At 42.8% G+C, this 26,077-nt stretch overlaps 3 protein-coding genes across 3 annotated transcripts in view; all 3 read right to left on the bottom strand.

Moving 5' to 3' along the window:
* Positions 1-6,499, bottom strand: part of LOC105565157 (transmembrane protein 132D) — a 35,292-nt gene extending 28,793 nt beyond the window's left edge. Inside the window, exon 1 of the mRNA XM_012018132.1 lies at positions 5,275-6,499. Within this exon, the coding sequence (XP_011873522.1) occupies positions 5,275-6,452 (1,178 nt within the window). The 5' untranslated portion in view covers positions 6,453-6,499. The remainder of the gene's footprint in view (positions 1-5,274) is intronic.
* A 1,498-nt stretch (positions 6,500-7,997) lies between these two features.
* LOC105565158 (phospholipase A2-like) lies at positions 7,998-11,326 on the bottom strand. Its single transcript, XM_012018134.1, has 4 exons — positions 11,182-11,326; positions 10,445-10,604; positions 8,636-8,788; positions 7,998-8,237 (listed from the first exon to the last, which is right to left on the bottom strand). Exons 1-4 carry the CDS (start codon positions 11,324-11,326, stop codon positions 8,078-8,080), a joined length of 618 nt encoding a protein of 205 aa, XP_011873524.1. The 3' UTR covers positions 7,998-8,077.
* A 4,428-nt stretch (positions 11,327-15,754) lies between these two features.
* On the bottom strand, positions 15,755-20,122 carry LOC105565209 (ropporin-1-like protein). Its single transcript, XM_012018211.1, has 3 exons — positions 19,943-20,122; positions 17,842-18,087; positions 15,755-16,179 (listed from the first exon to the last, which is right to left on the bottom strand). The coding sequence occupies exons 1-3, from the start codon at positions 20,120-20,122 to the stop codon at positions 15,883-15,885; spliced, it is 723 nt and encodes a 240-aa protein (XP_011873601.1). The 3' UTR covers positions 15,755-15,882.
* Positions 20,123-26,077: the final 5,955 nt, after the last annotated feature.

The following is a 26,077-nucleotide window of genomic DNA, read 5'->3' on the forward strand; positions in this document are numbered from 1 at the left end:
GACCTCTTTCAAAGTTTCAGATTAATCGGCCGCGAACTGGTAAGTTTAACATCTTTGCGGATACCTCGCTTCAAAATTCTGCTGGCGTCAAACATTATAGCACACGGCTTGCGCTGCGGCGCATACTGTGCCGCATATTGCGGAGCACACCGCGGGCTACACACCCTTACACACCGTGTGTTAACTTTGTCTCCACAATCATACTAACGACACGCGCATGTTTCTACGAAAAGAACCCCAGTTGTTCTCCACCCCGAGCCTCATAATTTAACCGTACAAAAACAAGCGTAATTACTATCTCCGCACGGTACGGTTCGCCTTCTCACTTCCGGCAATTAATTTGCATATCTCGGGTCTTAATCGTTTCGACGGATCCGAAACCTTAATTAAATTAAGCTGAGAGTAAATTAAGCTTCAGACAACAGTGGAGAAAAGCGTGTGGCGCGCCTAACAAAAACCCAAGGCGCAAAACGTCAATTTATTCCTTCGTTGTAAAGACAACCGAGTGCTGCATCGAAATTTACCGAATTAGCTAACGGAACAACCTTTCCAGGTGCAATTTCTACATAGTTTTTTTTATATCATTTAACTGTTAAACGTTTCTATACTTGCAAAGTTTTTTTCAATAATTTACTTATCTCTTGAACCTCAATCCAAGTTGTATTTATTTGATAAAGAGAAAAATCTCCTAAGAGAAAGCCAGAATCGGGCTGAAACGGAGCAGCTACTCTATCAGGTTTATTTTCCTTGCTAATTGTATCGCGCCGACAAATGACAACGGAGTAGTAACTACGGGTTAAGTAAGAATTAGTGGGACAGCGAGACACGAAAGGGGTGGATATTGGGTAATCGTTAAACGGCGCTCAGGGCGAGTTAGGAGCGAGCCAATTACAAGTTCAGATCAAGTTATTTCCGCGAGCCTATCTTGCATTTACATACAAATCGCCGATGTGCGAAGCGACGGCCGGGGAACGCTATCGGAAACGATCAGGAATGCATGCGCGCACGCTTCCAGGCTGACGAATGACCAAATGTCGCTTCAAAATTACCGTTTATTCAATGACTGGCGCCCCTCTCTCTCTCTCTCTCTCTCTCTCTCGCCCCGTTCGTGTTTTGGCCGATCAATCGATATTGGCAGGGATGCAATCCCATATGGAGATATAGTTAGCGGAGAATCAACAACATCCGTACATACTACGAAAAACATTTGAAAAATTCATCGAGATAAATTTAGCGCAACTCTCTTCGCGAGCCGCACGTAGCGCTTTCGAGCCAGCGTGCAAGATAATCGTAAATATAGATATGAAGACAACAACGTTTTCATTAATATCAAACAAGCTACATTTTCCTCGATTCAGCATTTACAATTGAAAGAAAGTGCGAGACATACAACCAAGGACTCTGCATAGCTGTTGCAATGCTGAACGATGCAATATCGCAGGGGCACAGAGGCGAAGACCTATGGTCGGACTAGTGCGGCTTAAGAGGCGGTCGCGTAGGAAATCTACGGTTTAACGTGGCTCTGTAAGAGCCTTAGATTAAGGTTGCGAGACATAAAAAGCGGGATAAAGCCGCCCCCCCCCCTCCCTTCGGCGCGGACAAAGGCTACGATTAGCTCTTAGCGAGCTCTTTAACGCGTGAAGAAATTTTCCCTCAACTCGTCGTATTTCTCGAGGGCTTCTCCACGGGGTAGTTTCGCACTTGAAACATTTAGGAGATTCGAACGAGCGTTCTTTCTCAAATTTTCATACCTGGAATTACGTTTGCTAAATATTGTAAATGAGAGACAAATAAAGACAGATGAGAAGAAATGATGGAGATAAGTGTGCGCGTGTGTTGTATTTATAATCGAGTTTTAAATGTCACTGTGACTCGCATGAAAATTTAATTGGGAGTCAGACTAACGCATCTAATGTCGCGTATGAAGTATTTATTTTCGAGAGCTAGGTCAACCGTTCGCTAAATTATGCAACACTGGGATGCTCAAACTGATAATACATGTTCGTTAAACATTACGATATTACTAACTTCAGATAAACGAATTTGAGGTAAACTAACTAAAGAAAAAAATGACTTTTTGACGCGGTCAATGCAAAACGTTTATAAAAGTCCTGTATAAACAATTTATTCTAAAATAACATACGTAATAGAGAGATGTCGTATGCTAAATTTTGCGATATTTTATGTTTATACGAGATATCAGCATTACATAGATAGATAATATGATTTTTTTTAATACGAATTTATCTCTGCGCAAATAACGCCACTTGTAAAAAAAGTTACGATTATCTCATCAATTCCATAAAGTTGCCAAACGTCAAGGCTATGCGGCTACGCAGATTCTGCGTGTGTAAACAAACGCAATTCTGTTTTAAAATCGCTTCGGTATGCAGAAATTGCGAAGATGGTCTCGATAACCCGCGACCTCCGTAATGAGTCCAACTATCAATACCGCTTATCTTGCGCGTTACCATCGTCCATATCACGACGTTTCAAAACAAACAACAAAAATTACGTGAATCGTATTTCGAAGGAAGTGGTTACCAATAGTACTTTAATTCGACTATTCTCAGAGAATAAAAATGCAGCAGTTTTAACGAATAACACATATGGAGAATGTGGTGCTCCGTAAAACTATCTAAGTTGCAAGAGAATTGCTTTCTAAAGGTGTAATTATCGATATAATCCCTTAGAATTTATATTCCAAATAAACTGCATCATATTGGATCTCCATTTCGTGATATTACGAAAGAGAACTAATCGTACAAATGCTTTGCGGTTACGTCGTATGCGAGAGCTTTTAATTTGTATTCGTTTGCGAGATTTTAATAAGCTGCCCGGCAATAAGGATTAAAGGAAGTTCATTAGTACTCTACTTTTCGCGGTACAGCTAAAAAAATGTAAATTATATTCCTGTATAATTAATAAATAAACTCGCACGGTCTCGAATATCACATTCAAAGAGAGGCGCACTTCGTATACGACCAAGCAGAAAGGGGAAATAACTAAAAAGTGCGGTATCGTGTCTCTTCGTATGAGAAATTGCTGCGCCCTGCATCTCACCCTGCGTAAAAATAGCGTAGAAGCTAGGTTCTCGTAAAACTTTTGTCAAGACAAAATCCACTTCGAGCAGCGATCACGGAATCGATATTCCACGATATGATATAGCGATTAAAATAATTAAACATTTCTTTAGGTCGATTCCTATAATTATATTAAATGCAATAATATAATAGCTTTTAAATATTTGTGTCCACTACGAAACAGCTAGAGCGGGGGGTAAATCACTGAGGGCATTGCGGAGTACAGATTTACCGGGCATTACCGGACATTACTAGGCATTTTTTGGGCATTGTAAAGATACAAAAAGATAACTAAGATAAAGTAATGCCCGCTGGACATTAGTAGGCATTGGTGTACATGATTTTAGTCAGCGGTTTACCCCTATCGTAGCAAACTAAGTAAAGTTTTCGCTTACTAATTGTGCGACGTCGATGCTGCAACGCGAAAGTCTTTATCATAATAGCACACGTAAGTGCATACAATAGCCTTTTAAGCGGTTCATAAATTTTGGAAGGATTTCATAAATTTCCGCTAAATTATCTTGGATGCACCTTCACGCGTTGTGCCGTAATTCGCGTTATGTCTAAAATATTACAGAGCATTAAAATTTTATAAATTTTAAAAAGCGTCTCCAAGACAAGAATAATAAAAAAGAAACTCAGAATACATTTCAATAGTAGTAAATAACAATAATCAAGCTTTTTAGTCGACATTAACCGGCCAGTGCGTTTGAAAGATGGTGTCTCAATCAATCTCCAGAAGATTTGGACTTAACAATTGTGTCCATGTTGGGGAAAGTGGGGAAGTGGATAGGGATACTTAAAAATCGCGTATCGACAGTTCTGTGTACGGCCGACAACCCTAATCGGCGCGCAGTTTAAAGTCGAAAAATAAACGCAAAGATATCATCTTTAAACTGTTATTGCGACAAACATTACCACATGCCTCAGTGGTCGAATTGGTGAAACGCCCGCCTAGAGAGTAGGGAAGTCCAGGTTCAAGCCCTGGCTGAGATAATATTTTTCGCAATAAATTTTCTGTATTAAAAACACTGGCCGGTTAATGTCGACTAAGAAGCTTGATTATTGAAATGTCAATAAATGCTAAATTCACTAATAACGGGAGAAATAAAGAATGTCACGTGAATTGCGATCGTAAAACGCGAATTAACATTCTTCTTTTAAAGATATCTGATATCATCGCAAACTGCTAATCCATTTTCGCGAGACTATATACGCGACAGCAGTGGTTCGATTAATTATGCAAGCCTCACGTACAGCTTTGTGAAACTGATGCGACGTGCTTTTTACTACAATGGATATCGATCTTGCGCGACTCATAGTCCGCTATAGTTGTATGCATCTAGGTACGATATCGTGTTATATCGCGGAACTTGTATACCTGCGACTTGTAACGTTGGTTCAAGTGTTTCACGATTATCCAACGCAAAAAGTTCCACCCCGGCAACACCGGTTCGCATTCCCAACAGCGTGTTGCAAAGCCAACGATGCGTTTCTCACGCGGATTGGCTGCCGTTGGTCCGTGTTCGAGTGTACCCCGCGTGTTAGTCGCAGTCGCGAAACTTCTGAGTGCTTACTAACAACAGACGAGCTTGTAACTTCGCTCGCCAGCTTACTTGACAATTCATCCAATTAGAGGATTCCAACCCCTCCCGACGGAACGTTTCCGACCCATTTTCCAACCGCGCGAGAGTGGTCCCCCTCGAGCTGGGATTTAAAAGCGCTTGCCGCGAGACGCGCGCGGCTAAAAAAAAGTAGATGCAAAGTGAATCTCAACGCGGAAATTGCGACTCTCACATCTAACCGCCTATTTGTCGAAAAGTGATTAAACGCGATATCATAAGCGTGTTTGTATACTCGCCTGCGCTAATCACGGTTTATTTGTGAATTTGCAAAGCGCGCTTATCCAACATCATCAATCTCATAATTAATATTAGCGAAAATTTACGAATTTACCTTTGATTAATGCATTTTTCCATGATACCACCTGAAAAACGGGAGCTAGCAAATGAGAGCCGCGGTTTGACGTCTTTGACGATCTGTCATTTTAATTTAACTTTCCTTCTTAGCTCATTTTTTTTCTCATCTTTAACTCGTCTTTAATTTGCGAGCTACAGGTAATAAGTTCTGTCTAGATAGTTTACTCAGAGTCGTTCCTCAAAATTGGTGAAAAGCTCGCAGAGTTGCTTACCTTAAATAAACCGCGACGATCAACGGCGCTCGCTCCTGCCGCGAGTCCGTCACCTTAACGGGATGCAGGAAGGCCGGGATGTGCAACCTGGACCTCGGATAGAGCGGTCCGTGCGGCACCAGCAACGTTAGCGAGTCATCCGCTCTGAGCTCCTTGTAATCTGCCTTGTTGGGCGCGAGCGGCACTTGACCCAGAGGAGTGACTGGCTGTATTTGCACTCTGGGTCTGCAGAATCCCGATCCGCCGGTGGCGTCGACCGAACCGCCGGCGCTGCCACCGTTACCACCACTGCCAAGTCCTCCTCCCTCTTCCGTACGCGGCTCCAACACGGAGTAAGCAACCTGGATCAATCGCGGCAGACTTTTGGCGACCTTGACACGGCCGGAAGCATCGGGCGGCGGTAACGGCGCCCACCAATCGGCCGGTATGGTGATCTGCGCGAGACACACGCCGTTCTCGCCATCGGGGCTGCAGGCGGCCGTAAGTGCGGAAGATGGCGATGACGAGGAGGAGGAAGAGGAGGAAGAGTAACCGTGTCCACTCCTGCTCGCGGCATTGCCCCGCGACGGACTGGCCAGGCTGGCGTGCAGCACCACGCAGACCCGCTGATGCCGCGCCATCAGCAGCTGACGTCTACCACCGGCCTCGCTGCCGGCGTGGAAGAGCACCCTGAGCACGGGCGAGTCGCGCGGCACGCTGTTGCCCACCAGATGAGCCGACATGTCCAGATGCCGAGCGCCGAGCTCCTGCGCGTCCAGGATCGTCGCCGCCGTGAGATTGCGTCGCGTTTCTGGTCCCGGTAGCGCGTCCAACGGATCGGGGACTATGTAACGCGCCGGTACAGTCTGTTTGGTGCTGAAAGGACCGTACGTGGCCCGCACCGATACCGGCTCGCTCGTCTGGAAGACGGTGAACTTGTCGATCGAGAGAACAGAGCCAGGTGGCGGCGACGGTACCGTACCCCCCGCATTGTTGTTGTTGTTGTTGTTATTATTATTGTTACTATTCGATGCACCCGTAGACAACGCCGGGATGGTATCCGACGTACCGCGGGCCGGGTAATATTGCCGCGGTATGTGCTTCAGGAAGAATCCACCGTCCTTATTCTCGAAGTGAACCTCCACTGATGCCGCCACGTCTGCAAAGATAAAGAGAAACATTCGCCTTAAAATTTGCATGACACTCGTTGCTTTTAGGCTGACAGGGAGCACAATTCTCGTCGGAAGAAAACTTTTCTACGATATAATCGCAATATAATAATTTTCCGTCAATGTAGAACCGGCCTAATAAACAGCTCCCTGCGCGCCGATCGCGGACGGCCGCATCTCGTCGCGCGCTTCAATTGGCCGATAGGCCGGGCTAAGACAGTGATTTTTTTAATAATTAATCACTCGTTAACTATTGCAAAAATCGCAAAATGGTACAGGAAGAGGTGAGGCGGGTATTACATAACACCCTGGATATTGAGGTAAAGCGTATTTATACTATCTGTAACACCCGTAAATCCAAGTCACCTGAATTTCTATTTCTCCAATGTCTTTAAGAATACCTAAACAATCTATGGACATTCGTCATCCTTTACTTAATTCATATTCTTTCGCTGCTCGCCATTTTTCAGTCCCGTAGATATTCCGTGCTCTTAAATATTGCCGTCGTCCAACGTTGCGCCTTGGCCTTCACGGCGACGGCGACGGCGTGCGATTTCCCCGGCAATAAATCACGGCGTTCAACGCGAAGTCGACAATTTTTCCTATCGCGTCGATGGTACACGACGCGACGAAGAATGGAGTCGCCGGGTTGGAGAGCTGGCGCGCGCGCTCACGCGCATCCGAAAGTTGGCGCAGGTGAGCGGAGAAGTTGTAAATCGGTGGGAGGAGGATGCTGGCGGCGCGAGGGACGGCGCGGCTGCGCTCCATCCGGACATAAATTTCCGAGCAAATCCCGGAGTAAGCGCCAGCTGCCCGCACGGCCTCGCGTAAAATGGAGGAAAGCCTCGGAAAAGCGAGAAGAGGAGGCGAGGAGAGAAGCGAGCCGCTCCCTCTCCCATCTCCGATTCGACCCTCGTCGCTTATCTCCCGTCTCACAGCGCCCCGTGGACCAACCCTCTCGTTTCTTCCGCGCTAACGTTAGCTTCTATTTCAGCTTCTGTTTCTTTTTTTTTTCCAGATCCGATAACAGGCGATTACGTTGAAATGATTTAGTGGGCTCTCAACGGGACTTATTGCTACATTGTAAAACGAATAAAGCACAACGGAGATAGATAATATTACAATGTAATCAGAGAAATGCTATTTGTTAATTTTAATTGCGGTCACTGTGTGTCTTACGTGGCGAATATCTCTCTAGCGTGCACGCTTGTTCAATATTGACAATTTACGTGACGAAACGTTCAATTATCCGAACAGACGTTTAAACGCGAGTCCGCACTTTGTGTCTTTGCCGTCATTGTCGATGTATTCAGCCGTGAAAATGAAATTACAATTTGCAGTTGATCGGTGCATTTAATGACCCTCATAATTTCCACTTTTGCGGATCATCCGCCGTACAATCGACCCGCATTCTTGTGCGCGGGTAATCCGTGTACCTACGCATTTTCCGGGTTAACGCATCGACGAAATTTAACTTGCGCGTTTGAGGCAGGACGGGGGAAAAAAAGAGGGACAGCGGGAACGAGGCGATCGTAAGAGCGATTTTATTGGCACTTATTTAACTACGTTGACAGGCATGGTCGATTGCGAATTTATACGGCTCTACGCGCGTATGACGTTTCCTCCAGTGGTCGGCGGTCCCGCAAAATAGACTCCTATCGGTCTGCGAATGGGGTGCCGGAATCGAGTGATCGAATATGACGGCCGGCCATCACCATCCGGTGGTCGTTTTCGAAATACGTGGGTACGTCGAACCACTGATACATCTTCGGTTGGCTCTCGTCCAGCTCGTACTCCAAACAGCGTCTAGGAATGCTGCCAAGAGGTCGTTAGCACGTCGTTCTTAAAACGTCTCGATAATACGCGGCTTTTCCGAATCATACTCCCGCGTATATGGAATTCTCTTACATTTTCAACAATATACGTCGTAGCGGAAATATTTACGCAGCGTGTTGGAAAAGAAAATATAAATACCATTGAATGCTGAGCGAGCCCGACGTGAAGCGAAAAATGTATTTACACGGATATAATTCCCGATGCATATCGGAATATGATCAGGAAGCAATGAAACTGAATACGATCCGTATATATGCGTATATTAAATAGAATCGCGAGAGGATCGATGAATCTCTCGCGAGTGCCTGACCCATTTGAAAACCGAGCACCGACGCAAGACTCGCTACTGGCAAGGCTCTAATACGCTTACGACTCACAGTGAATGCCGTTTGCAGCCAACGATGGGATAGTCTTCGCGGAAGCACTTGGTGTCTAACACACTGAAGTAGAGGAAGCCGACCTTCGCGCTAACGAGTTCCTCCGAGCTGTGGAGACAGTCGTAGAACCTCTCGTCGCAGGAACAGTGCAGCCTGATTTTGCACATTTCACCACGCTTTATCAGATTACTCGCTACAAAAACCGACCTCGCTTCATTTCAATTTAAGATTACTTATACGGTGTGGAATGGCGATGTTTGTAAAAAGTGCCTTAAGAATAAAGAATAAGATCGCAACAGATAATCGAGGGATTTGGAGAAAGAGTGAGCTAAGGAAAGAAAAAGTCTGCTTTGAACACGAAGGCGCGTGTCTAAAGTACAGCTTACAAATTACAAGCTTAGTCCACTCCCGTTCCAAATCCTCCGTTTTATTTTGCATCCTAGAACGCTAACAGAGGAATCGGCGATTGCTAAGACCAGTCATTTTTTTCCCACCATTTTTCACATCATTTGAATATTTAATATTTTCCATTGCGATTAATAGACGATGAATATTGCATTGTTTCAATTTTTTCGCGCATGAATTATTTCATATTTTTATGTTTTCTACTAAATTATATTCCGTTAACATTTTAGTTAACGTGAATATCGAATATATTTGCAATAGCTTCAAATTACTGACCTAGCAATAATACATGAACTGTTTTTAATATATTGTAAAGTGAGCTTTTAAAAACGCTTTTTTCCATCCTATCGCATATTATAAAAAAATTGCCTACGTAATTAATATACCAAGTTCGTAATAATGCGCGACGTCGTATATCAACGTCAAACGTCAGCCGCAACTATAGTAAGACACGCACGAAACTTGGTAAGTGTTTCAGTTGCGTGAAATCGCACAACAGACTCGCTACTGCGGACTGGTTCATTGACTTTCTTCTACAATTGCTACTGAATCTTTTTGCATGACAAAATGGCCAAATGCGATACACGATAATGCGCATGGACGAAAACTATTCGTGCGTTTCACTTTTGAAAAATAAAATATTAATTTTCCTCTTTCATTTATCCAGGCACTATGTGTTCGAGTGTGTAAAATTCTATGTTGCGTTTAGGTGTTTAACTACGCTTCCGCTGGTTGTCGATACTTGCAACATGACACGTGTACCTACACGTTATACAAAGTAACTATAATAGATTGCGCGTGGGCTAAAAAGAAGGTTATATACGTACGTTTTCTTGTACAGAGGAAAGTCCTCTATTATGAGATAAATTCCTAATATGAAATACCTAGCGAGTTTTTAACATCCAATTTTACAAGACTTTTTTCGCAACGATTACACGTCCGATCTAACAATGAATTTTCCAGTAAACAGATTTCACTCGAAGGACAATAAATTCATAGCAGAAACCCCGCTATCTCATATTGGGAGCATGCTAGGGACATATCTCATAATAGAGAACTCTCCTCTACTGACAGAGTCCAGCGTACACGAGTAAACGGTACTTTTCCGTATCACGAATTACGAAGCACGAGGATCTTTGGTGAAGTTAACGAGTTTTTATAAAAATAATAGCAGACACGATACAAAAATATCTCCTGGGCTAAATATAGATGTTAAAGATTCAAAGATACCGAGGATCGATAAACTTCAACCTTTTCGAATTGGAGTTACTTGGCATATTTTGCAACGGCGTAAGAATTCTCGGCAAAATTTAATTATTATTTAAATTTTAACTTATCGTCTCATTAAAAAAAAAGAGGTTGAATAAGAAACCTTGTTCTAAATTAATCCTCGTGTAAATTCACCTCGTATAAAAGGCAGAATTGGTCAGGCCGTGTTTGGTTTCCGCCGCTTCGATTATATCTTTGCAATTATCGTGTTCGCGACAACATGCGTCAGTCATCGCGAATATCCCCAAATCGTTCGGGCCATCCGCTATGTTACCACTGCCGCACCATTTTGTTCCTGATGAAAATTCAAACGTACAACGACAAATGAGTTCTCTAAAATGTTCTCTCCACCATTACTGAATCATCTATTACAATGTATAAAACAAATTGTGCACAAGAAAGTTAACTAAACTAATATTATAAATTATATTAATATTTCTTTACATTACTTCTCTTGGAAATGAATAAAATTTTTACGTATTGCTTACGTGAGACAGAATAAACTGTTAAAATATGCCGGACACTTCATTAGCAGCAAAATGGAATCTACTATATTTGTGCCCTATATGCCGTAGCAAAAATAGGTTTTATAAAAGTCCACTTCAATTTTGCAACATTTTCCATGAATCGGAATAAAGAGTCATCAGAGTAGTTTTTTTAAACTTATTCTATCAAATCCGAACGGTAGGAGTTATTTTATCTAATCACATTTTGAACGGACGTTTATGTACTTCCGATATCGTAATTTAATGATAAAAATCAGAAAGTTTAAATAATATACTCTCTTCTCTTTTGTAAAAAGAATTGTATATGCACGCAGACGTTACAATACAATCGTATTGATAAAAATGTATCATTTAAATGAATCTCACCTGGAAATATAAAGGCCGGTTGAAACGTAGTTTCGCGAAGCTCATTGCTGACGGTCTCGCTGTTATTCGGAAACGCGATATGCCATCCGCGGATATTTTGGGGTAGCAACAAAAGCACGGAAAGTAACACAATAGTCGGAATCATCGCGACGGAATTCTACTATCGTTTTAACGAAGGTAGAAAAAAGGACTCCCTTTTATACAGGAAACTTTCGTCCGTGCGCTCCATTTCGTTTTTAAGCCATCTAATCGCTCGAGTTACGCTCGGCGTACGAAAGAGGCGACTATTGCGTTGTGCGATGGACGTTTGCATTTCCTGCGATGGAATTAATCTGCTTCGAGATAACAAAGCCAGTTCTAAAGGGAGAATTATCAAGGCTCTTCCTCGACACGTCCAAAAAGACAAAACGCCGCCGAAGCAAACGGCCAAGTTTGCGCGATAATTTAATATGGTTAAAGCTAAATCTAATTTTTACGAAAGATAGGGACAAATTAACAATCGAGTTTATCGAAGAGAAAAAAAACATGCGATGTATCTTCAAATTGGTTAAAAGGTTATTTGTTTGACAAAGATGCGAGGACTTATTATTTATATTAGCGTATAGACTTTGCTATTGTTTCATAGGCTACTTTCCTTGTAATCAAACGTTGGCAATACTGAAGCGAAAAATTGGAGAACGACCTAACCACGCGGCGAGTATTAATCCGAGGTTTATTCACCGAAGTGAAATCAACCAGTGAATAACGCGCACGAATTTCGGTGAGATTTACGTTTCACGTAAAAGTCATACAAGAAAACAAACAAAAATTTATTTTTACGGTATGTGAAAAACGGTCTTTTTTTCACGACGCACGGATGATAGAGGTTTTTCAAATAGCACTTCTATGGGCAAACTTCTCGAGAGAGGAGCGCGATTTCAAGTGCAGATTTAAATGGACCAGGATCCTCTCATTTCGAAAACAAACGAAAACTCGCCGGCCTCTGTTCGCACCTTCGACCGGATTTTTTCCCCGTGGTCGAAGTGACGAGAGTCTCCATTCGCGCCGCCCTTAAAGTGAATGCGGCACACTCAATGGCATGTGCTTGTCGTACGCTGTTTGTTTTGATAACGTGATCGTGTGATAGAGCTTGATATCAAAGTAAATCCCATAGGGCTAGAAGAGACTCGTGGGCGCGAGTAGAGTGAGTGGGTTATGAACCCTGGAGCTGACCGGCATACGTCAATATTGTGCAACCGTGATACCAATAATAACTCGACCAATAATCGATTGCCGAGTTGTTGTTGCCGATACGGTAGCCAGCAGGGGCGAATTGACAAAACGCACGCTGGAACAGGCGGTTATGGAAAATAACAGACACGTGCCCTCAAAGAATATCGATCACTTCCGCTGCTCCGAAGGAAGAGATCAATTTTATACGTGTATTTCCGTCTCGTCACCGCGGAATCTATTACTTTCCCTCTGTTGCTTTTCTTCTATTAATACTATTCTCCTACGTGATACAAGATCGAAATATCGAGTAGACGGAAAATCATGATCGGTGCAACGATTCATAACGCGCGTATTTTTCGAACTGTATTGTGGCTTTATTCGTCCTTTTACGATAATAATAGTCGTCACCAAGATGAATGTTATTCGATATTACATTATGACGTTTTAATCGCGACCGTGCATGATTATAAATCAAAGGCAATTATACAACATCGATGTTGGATGATTATATAACCAAATGAAACGTGGGACGCATCTGAGAACTCTAATTTGTATACATTAATTACAAATCTCACGTGGAAAGGTGCCACTTACTTCCTCAATGTATAATAAGGTCGTTGAGATTGCGATTATAAATTAATGCTAACGAGTTCGCGATTGTACTTAATGCAATCGTGAATTATTTATCTGCAAGATGATACAAATTTCCCAACGTTGATAAACTTTCGGATCTCATTCGCTCACAATTCTTCATAACGTAAGTAATATTATGTAAATTAAAAATATGAAATATTTAAACCTGTCAACACCCTGTCACGGCTCCTTTATTCCTTCAAATTTGTCTTTATCACATCTGAGCCATACGAAATTGCTTACATGTGTGCGAAGAGATATGATAATTAAAAATCACCTTGATGCTACTGGTTCAGTCGCGAAAACGCCATATTGTTAAGTATACGGAGGAACACTTTACGATAGTTAAGTGCAATCGCACTCCAGAATATCATCGAGATTCGGGCAGAGAAAGTGGCGGATATTACGCGGCCCGACCAGACCCTCCTGACGACGCGCGCAGTCTGCCAGCCACAGTCCAACAGCTGTTACACGCTCGGGCGACACCGGCGGACCGATTCCAGATACCCGGAAGATTGTTTCCAGACGACCCGCCTCCACCTCCGCCCGCATCCTCTTGAGGAACTCTTTCAGCGGGTCGGGCGGTGACGTCTGGTCGCTCTCGGATTCGTCGACGCATCGGCAGATCTCAGACGAGTTTTCAAGACCGATCCAAGTAGTCCCGTAGTCGGTCGCTTCCGCTTCCCCCACGATTCCCTCCTCGCTCTCCAAGTTAAACTCGGATGCATCATCAGTTGTCTCTCGTATATCGGCATCGCGTCTCGGAGGGCTCTTGCCAGTACCGCCATTATGCTCGATGTGATCGATGATCGAAGGAATGACAGGGTACTCGAACTTGCTTTCGACTGACTAAACAAACGTTCGTTCGGTAAAAAAGAAATAAAAGTTTTACGCGTCACTTCTTTTATAGGATTATCACTGATACAAAGAGTACATCGAGATTAAAATCTACTTTTCAGAGATGCTCGTGGCGGAACGCTCTGTATATTTTACGACGTAATCGCCCGGTCGCAAAATTCAAAGTGACTGATCGTTTTTCCGGCGTTTTTCCAACGTGCCCGCGGGCGTACCTCGCTCGTCCCTCCTCGGGAAACGTGACCATCAATCGATTCGATCTCAATTTCGGTTTTATCGCTGGCGACAGACTGTCTCGCCAACACTATGTCGATGTCGGAGTGCTCCGGGTCATCCCCGTAATCCTTCAAGATCTCGAGGCTTTTCGAAGGTCGCTTTTCGCGAGGCGCTTTCCCGCAAACATCCTCGTCAGGGCTTCTCGCCTCCTGATACGTGCTTGATTGAATACGAGTCGATCGGCCAATAAAGCGGGAATGTAGACAGAAAGAAATTATCTGTTCCGATTTAACGTAATCTCGAAGAAGCTAATGATTGTACGTTACTTAAATATCTGACCAAGTCTTAATTCATTTTAACTGTCAACACTGGCAAAAGCTCAAGGTTTGGCGACACTAACGTTATCGAGAAACGTCTTTTCGCGATAAAATGTGCAGTGAAATCTTTGAAAGGGTTGTACATTGTCAGAAGAATATATTTAAAAAGCGTATATCCCGACCAACGTGTTTAACGCTCGCCATTTAATTTAACGCACGTATATCACACTGTATAACTAGGATTATAAACTGACATTATCGCGGCGCCTGTGTAAGGTCCACGATCGCAATGCATTAATTTAGGAATTTCCAAGTCAGTTCCGTACAAAGTTGGAGTTGTTAATATTTTCCGTAATCTTCATGTGAACTGGTTAATTTTGCGCTTGCTCCGAAAAGCGGGGTCCGAAACGCAAATGCGTGTATGAAATATGCAGCACTGCTTGTAATGAGAAGTAGTTAGTAGTCCAGAGTGGATATTGTATGGCGAAAGCAGCTTACTACGCGCATACGCAGGCTTATTGGCAAAATTTTACTCGGAAAATTTATTAAATTTTACTCATCACGCGCGTGTTATTACATGCCTGTAATTTCCCAACTGTAACTTCCATATCACGATTCCAACATATATTGCCGTCTATTTATTTTAACATAATACTAAATGTATGTATCAATTTAATATTTATGCGTCGAAATAGAGAATTATTAGCATGTCATATTAATGCCTTAATTAATCAGTTATTTAAATATATTGCAAAATTATATTATAATTAATAAAGGCGAATTTCTGTCGTAACGATTGAAACGTCGCAAGTTTCCTTTTAAACGTATACCAAATAAATGGAAATACGTGCCTTGCAATTATTAAATCATTATAAAATATGCAGACGTACATGAACCGTTCGCATTGTTCCCTTCAGAGAAAGACGGTCGTAACTTTGTTACAATTATATCCACAAAACTACAATGCGGCGCTTGGTTAAAGTGCGCGTTGTATGTGCTTAATCCAAATAGCTCTACCACGCATGCATCAATTATAAATAAATGTCAAATCTGCTGAGAATTATGCCATCGTATATAAATCAAGTCTATTTATTACGACGACAAATATATTGTACTGTTTGTGCAATAATTTATATATATCAAATGTTTCGCGAATTATCCCGGATTATTATACGAGTCTTTGACAAGTGTGGTTTACCTTGGATATTTTTACATTCTAAAGATTCATTTCGAATTTCACGAAAAACAACGCTATCGTGCTCACGTTTTCAAGCTACTGGGACGCAATTGACTCTCGCCTATTCCTTACCAAGATTGCGAACCCTCTGATAGAAATATTGGACCGAGGAAATAGGATATTCCAGAGCTATCTCATTAAAGGGCCGCTGGAACGGTTTTTTCGCAATCCGATGAGATAAAACGAAGAGTTGCCCCGTTACCGAACGGGAGTCGCGTCAGGCCGGATATTTTATTCAACCGGAAGAGAAACGCGGCGGCTGCCCGATACCTTTTCCATCGCTGCGAACTCACAGCTGCGAGCCCTCGTCGTCAAATCGATCGTGCCAGACGACGGCTCCGAGACGGACGTTGTCGCGTCGTGCGGGAAATCGGTGCGCTCCTCGGCTTTGCGACGGTGACGCCCGCAATCGAGATCCGCCAGATATCCGTAGAGATCCAGGAAAATCCTCAGGGGTATCATGGCCGAGCCGCCTTCCGGCTCGCGCGTCAGTAGTTCGCACACGTATGTCATCGTCTCGAGAAGATTCTACAGCGGGCGTAAATTACAACCACGAGGACGCAACTAATAGCGCATTCACTTACTATTACGATCAAGTTGAGCTTTTTTAACTTAAAGCGTCATACTTTTTAGTCGACATTAACCGGCCAATGTTTTAATACAGAAATCAATAACAATGGCTCGTATGATAAAATCAAGTAACAAACGAAAGGGCTCAGAGCCTGAACAAGATTGTGGTGTCCAATAAAAATATTTTAATTACAAATGTACATATACGCTTCGGTCCTTATTGGACCATCCTCAGTATAAAGAAGAGATAAGTACGATTTAACACATGGATAGACACGGAGGATTACGCAGTCAATAGTGTAAAATTATCATAAATTATGAGACATAAAACACAGCGCAAGTGAGTATAACATGTTGAATTAAAAAGAAAGAGTTGGAGCCGCGTTCAACTGTGTGGATGACATTACAGTAAACAATTACTTACTACACTACAACTCTTGACTGCGCAATTCTCTGTATATGTTTAATTTGCGAATCCATCCATGTGTTAAATCGTACTTATCTCTTCCTTATACTGAGGATGGTCCAATAAGGACCGAAACGTATATATACATTTGTAATTAAAATATTTTTATTGAACACTACAACCTTGCTCAGGCTCTGAACCTTTTCGTTTATTACTTGTTAATACAGAAAATTTATTGCGAAAAATATTACCTCAGCCAGGGTTTGGACTTCCCTTCTCTCTTTGTCGCAATAACAGGATAAAGATGACACCTTTGCGTCTATTTCTCGACTTAAAACAATGCCCGGTTAATATCGACTAAAAAGCTTGACTATTCTTATCTATTACCGGCAACTAAAAGAGATTTCTATGTGTAAAACGTTATTTTTGCCAAATGTAAAAATCTGAAGAGCTACGTATCGCTAACGTTATATTTATTGACACGTTGCAAGTAAAATATCCGGACGAATATATTTTACCCGGCGATTGTTTGTTATTTTGCTTTTGTCGAAAATTTATCGTATATTTCTCGGCAAAAGGGATTAAAAATATCGATTGTAATACGCACGTAGCGAGGCATTACCGTATCTTTTAATCAATCGTGATTCCGAATTGTTTTATTCGCGAATGTTCAATACAGGTAATGGCTCTTCTATTATTACCGCTGCGTTAAAAGTTGAAAACTTGGCAGCTGTCGCTCACGTAGATTGGTATTCAGTTAATATCGCTATCACATTTTTACTCCGTTCTAATTGTAACTTTCGCAGCGCATATGTGTGTGTGTGTGTGTGTGTGTGTGGCGACACATAAAGGCAAATAACACCCCGTTTTATTTCCAAATTGAATTCCGTATCGAATGTCTCGTGTCATTTCATCTACTGTAACAATTAACTTATATCTTGTCACATGGTTTTACGTTCAAGAAATTCTCTCATATAAAAATGTAACGTTCCGCATAACAGATATACGTTACGCTACAAAGTGTGACGTAACAACGATACTTGTTAATGGATAGTTAAAAAATATTTGTGTAAATGGGATTTAGTAGATAGTTTGACGAGAAAGAAAAATCGGAGGGAGAAAAATTGGTCATTTCCGATCCCGATGTCGGGGCGAATCGGACATACAGAGCTATAAAGAGATATTGTACTGCACCAGTGGCGTTTATAACTCACATTTCCTAAAAATCCACAGGCGACCGCGAGGAAGCGATAAAAGTCGCAGTACTCTTTATCCCGCAATAAACCGGCGACCATAAAAAGCTGATAGAGACTCGTCTCGGGCAAATCCAACCCTCGCCAGTCCTGCAGGAGGTCTTTCAGGCGGACCTTGTTCACGCGAGCGAATCTGTCGAGCAGGGTCCTCAGGTAGCCGGGCGTGATGCCCGAGGGGTGCATAAAGGGTGGATATTCCAGTCTGTCCTGCAGGGACAATACCGCGGCGGTCGAGATTGTTCACGGTCAGTTAGCAGCGGGCCGCGTGGTGCTTCGGTCATCGATAATGCCCGTCGCGCGTATGTATACACGTAATACGCATAACGTTGCGAATCGGTTTCACCGGCACTAGACACGTCTGTCGCGCGGCATTTCCGTCGAAACGCCTCTCGCTCCCAGGAGCGCGAATTACGCTGATATTTGTCTTCGGTGCACTCTCCCTCGCCTCCCATTCGGAGAGCGACGTACGTACGTACGTACGTCGGAAATACCGCTCTATAAGCAGGTATCGCGTGTCAGCCACGCGGTAACGCGATATGCCACAGATAAACGAGGAATTCCAGTTAACAATGACGACGCGTGCGCGCGTTGTTCTGAATAATAGTTGCAAATTAGATTGCGCGCGCTGTAAATTAATCGGTAAAATGCACGTTGTCATAAAGGAGGCAGAGAGAGGAGGGGAGGTACGGTACATTGGACGTTTCATGAGCGGATGTAACTTTAGCGACGTGTAATTTGACAAAATTGAAACCAATTTCGCGTTCGCGAACATTCAAACCATGGTATAATTGAGGAGTTATTTAACATCAAAAAGCTTTAGCAAAGCAGGCTCTTTTGAGCGAAAGATAGAATAACGTCCATTAAAACTAATTTGAGGTAAACTGCTCATTAACAGATTAATGTACGTTATGTTTATTACATTTTTAATTCGTCAAACAAGCGAAAGCCAACAAAATTTAGAGACACATCGCGGAGCATTTAATGTATACAAAAATTAATTTGGCCGAATAAAGTTAAAAGAAACGACAATCGATGTGACGCTTTAAAGAACTCGTTGCCCATCGAATTAATTTCGTCAACCTATGCAACAATTATATTCGTTAAATTGCGTTGTATACGACGAGTTTACAAATTTGTCGGTAACGCACGAATAATGATAAATGATATTAATAATGAGCATAATAATATTGCGGTTAATATCATTACGGCAGAAATGATTTACGCGCAAAATATCGAATGTTTAAGAATTAATAGGGCACTAATAAAATTGATTCCCAATTAATTCGAGAACATATTTCGGCGCCGCGGACTCTTTAACTTTTAATTATCGATCAACTGCGTTCGAGAGAAAGCTCGCGCCGGTTCGTAACTTCTCTTTAATGTTGTTATACTGCAACTAGAATTGCGCAAACTTATAATTACAGACATCCGTCGGAAGAACGCGGATGGACCAACTCCGGAGATGAACGCGCCTTACTTTGACCCGCTTTACGAATAATATAATAATGAATATTCGCAGGAGCGATATAATAGATCGATTGGCGCGCGTGGAATTTTCATTAATTTTTGCCCCGTACGAAATATTTTTAGAAATATTTTCCAATAAGTCCTCCCGCTGCTCGAGTTTGAAGAAATGGGGAGGGCGAAGTGGCCGAGAGGAAAGAAATAAAAGCTGAATTAATAATGACAGATAAATGACATTGCGCGCAGGATGATTCTAGCGATCAAAAAGCTATTGCTTTCTTCCGCCAGTCCCGTCCCGGTTTCCGCATTAAATATTGGCACGCAACAGCCCCATCGATGTCTCTTCAGGGCAAACTTGTTTCAACGATAAAGCAGACCACGATTACAAAAATGCCCCGAGATAGAGTCCAATTTCGAAATTTCCCCAAAGTTTAAAATCCTTACGTTGGTTCTCTCAAAGGTGAGTTTTCCTCAAAACACGAAATTGCGCATGCTACACGATGAATAATGGATCCGAGGAAAGGTAATACAAGTAGAAGAGGAGATCGCGGAGCTCGACTGACGTGGGAACGACGTGTTTGCGCAAAAAGAAATGTACCTTCGCCGGCGGCACCTCGCCGTTCGCCAGGGCGCGGAAATACGCGGCGGTCCATCGCAGAAGATCGTGCGGTTGCGTGCGAATTGCCGCCTTCGCGTACAGCTTCAGAATATGCGGCAACGTCGGCGGTACGTTTATCTGTTGGGCGCAGTAAATCCGCTTGGTCTGCGAATCTGACATTTGTGCGCGCGCGGTAAGGACGAGAGTGAACTGAACGGAGGCCCAAGACAAGCGGAAGAGACAAGAGACGAACGGAACGAGACACGACGTGAAACGATTCGATTGATTTGCACGAACCGCCTCGCGCCTGCCGCCGTCATATTCTATTTTCTTTCAACAACTGTCGATGGGTACGCAGCGATACGAACGAGGAGCTCTATGTAGCGCCAGGAATTGTGACGAGGATTGTCATTCTCGAGTCGCGGTAGTAAATCGAATAGATTTCAGAATACCAACACGACCATTTTTTTTTAGTAAGAAAGAGAGAGGAACAACACCTTTATTCTATTGTGTTCCGGAAAAATTAACTTTGTAATACAAATTTTTACAACTTTAGTGTTTTCTTGACCATATCTGACATTTTTAATAACACAGAAAATTTATTGCGAAAAACATTATCTCAGCCAGGGTTTGAACCCTGGACTTTCCTATTCTCTTATAGGCAGGCGTAATGTAAATTTTTACATATCATTTGATACAGGTAATGAATAGATTATGCTGCTACAATTAGTTGTACGATTGTATCGTTTTGTCATTTGAAATTTTTAGTCTGTCGCGTGCCACGCAGCTGACGCAGCAGCTATTCTCCAGAGAAAATCTTTAGATTAAACAATGAAACAAAGATTTATCTAAACATGCGTAATTTGCGGGAGATAAGTTACCCGATGAGTTATCCATCTTTGCCTTTTGTATCGTAATTCAAAGCCTATAATTCGCGAAAAATTCCGTCAAAGTTCTCCACCGGGAATTTAACACACGCTTTCAGCGGACTTAAACTGCAATAACCACGATCGATGAAACATTGAAAACGTACTTCATTTTACGAGGGGACACGTCGGACCTTTCAAAATTTAACCAGTCAATCGATTATTTGACTCCCGTGTGCAGCTTTTAACATCCGCTCAATTTTGGTCAATCTACCACAATTAGGACAAATCTATCGACGTACCAATTTTTTTAGCCTCGTAATAACTTTAGGATAAAATATTTTGAGCAGCGAGTCTAATCCGTCTCGGAAAGTGGTCGTTTCTTCGTTCTTGTCCTAAATAGCATAGCAATTTTAGTTAAACAAATCCGCGGGTGACGCGTAATGTCGATGAAAAAAAATGTGAAATTCCGAGAAGATCGCGACGCGCAAAGTTCGAACGTTCGAAATTTTGTAAACTGCAGATTCGAATGTCCGACCTAATTTCGTATAATTTAGAGATAGTTCTCGAGATACGTGCACGATGATCCACGGCCGCGACCTCAATGAACATGCGCTGTACGCGCGCCGTCAGTATTTTTACAAACGCGATGAAAGCTCGATGAATTACCTGGAACAATAAGACCAATACGCCGACCACCTCCGACACTCTCAATGGAATACAAATGGCACTGGGCAAACAACAGAGATCGACAGCCCTCTGAAATCGAACGGCCGCCACCACCACCGGTGTCCTCCACCACTACGTCAGAATCGATCATCGATCCGACCCCATTCCTCCCTTTGCATTATTGCGACCCTCATTCTATTACCCGTGCGTCGCGTCGGCACATATATACATTTCTCAATACGGCCTCTATCGCTTTTGTCGCGATGCATAAATGAAACATTCCTATTCAGCGCACCGCCCAGGCTTCCCCGCCTTGCCTTCCAACGTGTGTAAAAACTTTCCCAATAAGATAACCCGCTTTTCTTTTGGTCAATCTAAAGTTCATATTCTATCAACTCGACTGGTCACTTTATTGCTTGCAATTGATTGGACCAATTACTGCTCAAGAATACACATACTATAAGTAGGGCGGAATTGAATTCTTGTTTAACTCCATGAGTGAGACATACTTCAATAAAGAGAGATAATTTCGCGAGTATATGTAGGTGTGAGAAATGTAAAACGAGTTTGAGAAAGAAATTACAAGATTATAATAAACAACGTTAGTATGTCCTTGACCATATCTGGAATTTTTAATAATACAGAAAATTTATTGCGAAAAGCATTACCTCAGCCAGGGTTTGAACCTGGACCTCCCTACACTCTAGGTGGACGTCTCACCAATTCGACCACTGAGGCATGTGGTAATATACTTGTCGCAATAACAGTATAAAGGTGTTGTCTTCGCGTCTATTTTTCGACTTTAAACAACCGATTAGGGTTGTCGACTGTACACAGAACTGTCGACACGCGATTTTTTAAATATCCCTGTCCACTTTCTCCCCCATTCCCTAATTACGTGGGAATTAAAACACTATGTTTTAGGTCAATGGTGTATCTTATTAGTATAATAAATTATAATAAACTTGAACTATTCCTGCTTAGGAAAGATCGAGGTAAAAATGTTGTGAAGAGTAGAGCATCGGTAAATTAATAATACCGATGCGATTAAGGGAATTATTATCACGAGAGAGTACATTTGCTACAGTATTAAATTATATCTTATCTTGAAACGTTCTCTCTAGCTGCATTTCTGCTGTTATCGATAAATTAATGGAGAGCCGTAACAAAGTAGCGAGATCGGATAAAGTTCTCGTTAAAAAAGAGTTCAAGTGTCGTCCGAGGGAGATGGCTGATAAGCATTAGCATACTTTGAAGAAATAATATTGACAGATCCATCGGAGAAATGAAAGAGCCATAATCAATAGCGGACTATGATTAGAGTTTGTTAGGGAAAAATTGCGAGCAAATGTTCCGCGGGTGTAACAATTTGCCGCTTCCTCCTTTGAATCCGCTCTTTCTCCCCCCCATTTCCGATCTCCCTCACTTTAGATGCCCGGTATTTCCCTCCGGCGTACATCTCGGAGGGTAATCGCTGAAATAGTTTTCAATCGATCGATCGGCAGTCGCGGGTGCGCCGCGGAAAAAGAGCGCGCGCACGCCGCCCGCTCGCCCGCCTGCCGCAATTCGCGGCCGCGTTATACGCGCGGCGGCGTATCGTCCCCCGCCGTTTCGTCGCGAGCTCCGGCTCCGGCACGAATATCAGGGGCCTTGGATTCGAATAGCGAGCGGAAGCAATTTCGTCGTCCTTCGGGAATGGCCTTGGCATGACCGCCGTCGCGCCGCGCCGGGACGCCGGCGTCCCGCCGCATCAATCGTCCATTCAATGAAACTCGGCTGCGGGCTGCGGGCACGGGGAGTAATAAGCTTCGTCAAATCCGTAAAATCGGAGCCGCTGCTGGTACATCAGCCCTTTGACGTACATCGTGAGAGAAAAAAGCAGTGTAGCCGTTTCCGGCCGGTTTATCGAAATGGATGAATCGTAACGTCCGCCTCCTTTTCCTCTTCTCTCTCTCTCTCGCGCAGCGAGACGTTTAACGTCGAGCGGAGACTCAGCGGTCGGAACGGACGTCGGTGAGCAGCGAAATCGCGCGCTAATGGCGACGACGAGGGAAATTTATGTGCGTGAGAGGATTGCGAGCGGCGCTGGCTGAATTATTAGGTGGTTTTGGGCGAACGTTTTAACTGTAACATCGTTCTGCTGAGCGTTAAGCGGAAAATGAATGTCCCGCCCGCGTGCGTGTGAATATTGAAATTTTATCCCGAAGAGTCCGCGTACATTCGCGTATTCGCACATCGAGAGACGATATTTTCGCGTAATAGGATCAAGTTCGCGCGGACAACGAAAAGCGGAGACGTCGCCGCACAAGACGCTTCAATAATCATATCTGTAAATGATTTCGAGACGCGTCGCCGTAGCATCTTCTAGGAGAAATTACGGAGGCGTTAGACAACTCTGGCGATGTATCATCGTTACGTATGGACCAAGTGGCAATGACTTTCGCGACTCCTTTGCTCTCCCGAACAATGCTAAAGGCGACGGGAGCCGACTCCTTCGTTCTTCGACCCGCTTTCGTAAGTTTCCGTGCGAGTAATTGCGGGACAAGTCGGTCGGCCGGCGCGGCAAGGCAACTCCGTTCGCATATAGGTACTTCCGGCGCCTAGCTGCAAGTATTACAGCGCTTGTGGCAGGCGCTCCTCGGTGCATCTGATACCGACAATGAATAGGCGGCTGCAGTAATGCATGCGGCTGTAACAGTTGCACGAAGCGAAACGGCGCGACTTTAATAACTAATATCGGAAGGAAAATGCAGAAACAAAAACGGGGTTAAATAAAACTGCCGCGCCACAGCTGATTTTGCTACACTGAAGGAAAAAAAACTTATCGCTGTCGTAGCTGATCACGGTTTTCTGAAAATATTTTGCCGCCGTAACTATAAATTTTTTTAAGCACGGCAAATGGTTTCCCGCCGCACCTAATACAATAGGCACAGTAGCAAAATATTCAGCTGTCACAATTCAATATTGGCTGTCCATATTTTACAACTGAAATTTAGTTACCGCGTGCCGTTTTTAGCTACGGCAGCTACATTTTCTTTTCCGTGTATACAAAGTGTGTATACTCGTGTACTCGTAAATTATATACCTCTTCCTTTATTATCCCTTTATTAGCCCAGAGATAAGTACGGTCAATTTTCTCGCTAAATTTTCAGAGTACACCCTCAGAAAGTATTTTTGTTACCGGGACAAACATATTCTTGACGCATTTACATTTCTCACAACCTCATTTAGTATAAACATAAGACGATATCAAAATAAAATCAACAATTCTTATTCTCCTCCATCGAATTAAAAAAGATTGACTTACTCTATTGAGACAAGAGTAAGTTTATATATTCTTGCGTTTAGAATAAATTTGCCCTCCATCTCGCAACGCGCCAAGTTGGCACCGCAATATCCGACAAAAGACGATTCCAGATTGTAGAATTTTTCAATTAAGATTAAAATATTCCTTTTTCTATAATAAATATAATTGACCCTATATCGATCCTATTTTATGATACATTCAAGTGTAATAGCATTGAATCCGGAAACTTTTTCTGTGGGTGTACAAATAACATTCGCAATATCTCTCTAAGAGTTTACACTTGTATACGTTCTACGTCGAGCACCTGCTTGATGTGATAAAATTTTCTTTCTTACTTGCACAGGCAACCTTAATTTTTTTTTTAATTCGGACATCAATTACCGAAATGTTTTACGTTGAATGATTTCGCGGAAAAAATTAATTTGATTAAACACAAATTGTTATTAAACATTAGAAACAATGTTGTTACGGCGTTGCGTTAAAAATAAAAGCTATAAACTAATTGAATTTTAATTTCAGTGTTTAGCCAATGTTTATATTATATACTTGTAGGGAACACACGTTACCAAGCGAAATGAACGAATTGAGCCATTTGCGTAATTAATTTCGGTTAATATTCGTTAAGAGCTGAAAGCTGGAGAGCATCGCAACTAATAAAATAATTAGTTAGCTCCGAACCCCTTCCTCCGCGCACAATATGCGTGCTTATTAGGATTCGCGTTATATTTCGCGGCACACGCCAGGTTTACTATGCCTGGTACCATAAATTAATCCTATTTCGGAGCTGTTCCAGCTAAATAACCGCGAGAGATTTAATTTCGCGCGATAATCCAAATGACGTAACCGACAAAGATTTGTACCCCGTGCAATCGGCGGAGTTGTATCCGCGAATCGGCCAAGGTGCCGGTTATTAGGGCCGAAACTAATTATAGAAGCGCGACTAAATCACCCGCTAGTGACACCGGGTAGTTGTACCTAGCACCTGGTGCAACGTTGTCTTCCATCGCGGCGCACAGATTGCATCCATGAGCGGCAGCCACGAAAGCTCCCTCGATGGATACCCTCGACGTAAAGGGCATTTGCATAGAAAATTCCATGGCACTGGCGTAACTGCAATTTTTCTGCATTAACGTTTCGCGTGTGCGTTTCCGATTTTTAACCGTATATTTTAACCGTATAGCCATCCCACTATTACCGTAACTCTCTCGCAGCGCGGTGAAGAATACAATTTTCATTTACTCAGAATGCAATTAATTCCATAAATTCACCCACAATTTGCTATGTAAATCAAAC

The sequence above is a fragment of the Vollenhovia emeryi genome, unplaced genomic scaffold (assembly GCF_000949405.1).
Source record: "Vollenhovia emeryi isolate VEMERY1.0 unplaced genomic scaffold, V.emery_V1.0 DF939155.1, whole genome shotgun sequence".
Lineage (NCBI taxonomy): Eukaryota > Metazoa > Arthropoda > Insecta > Hymenoptera > Formicidae > Vollenhovia > Vollenhovia emeryi.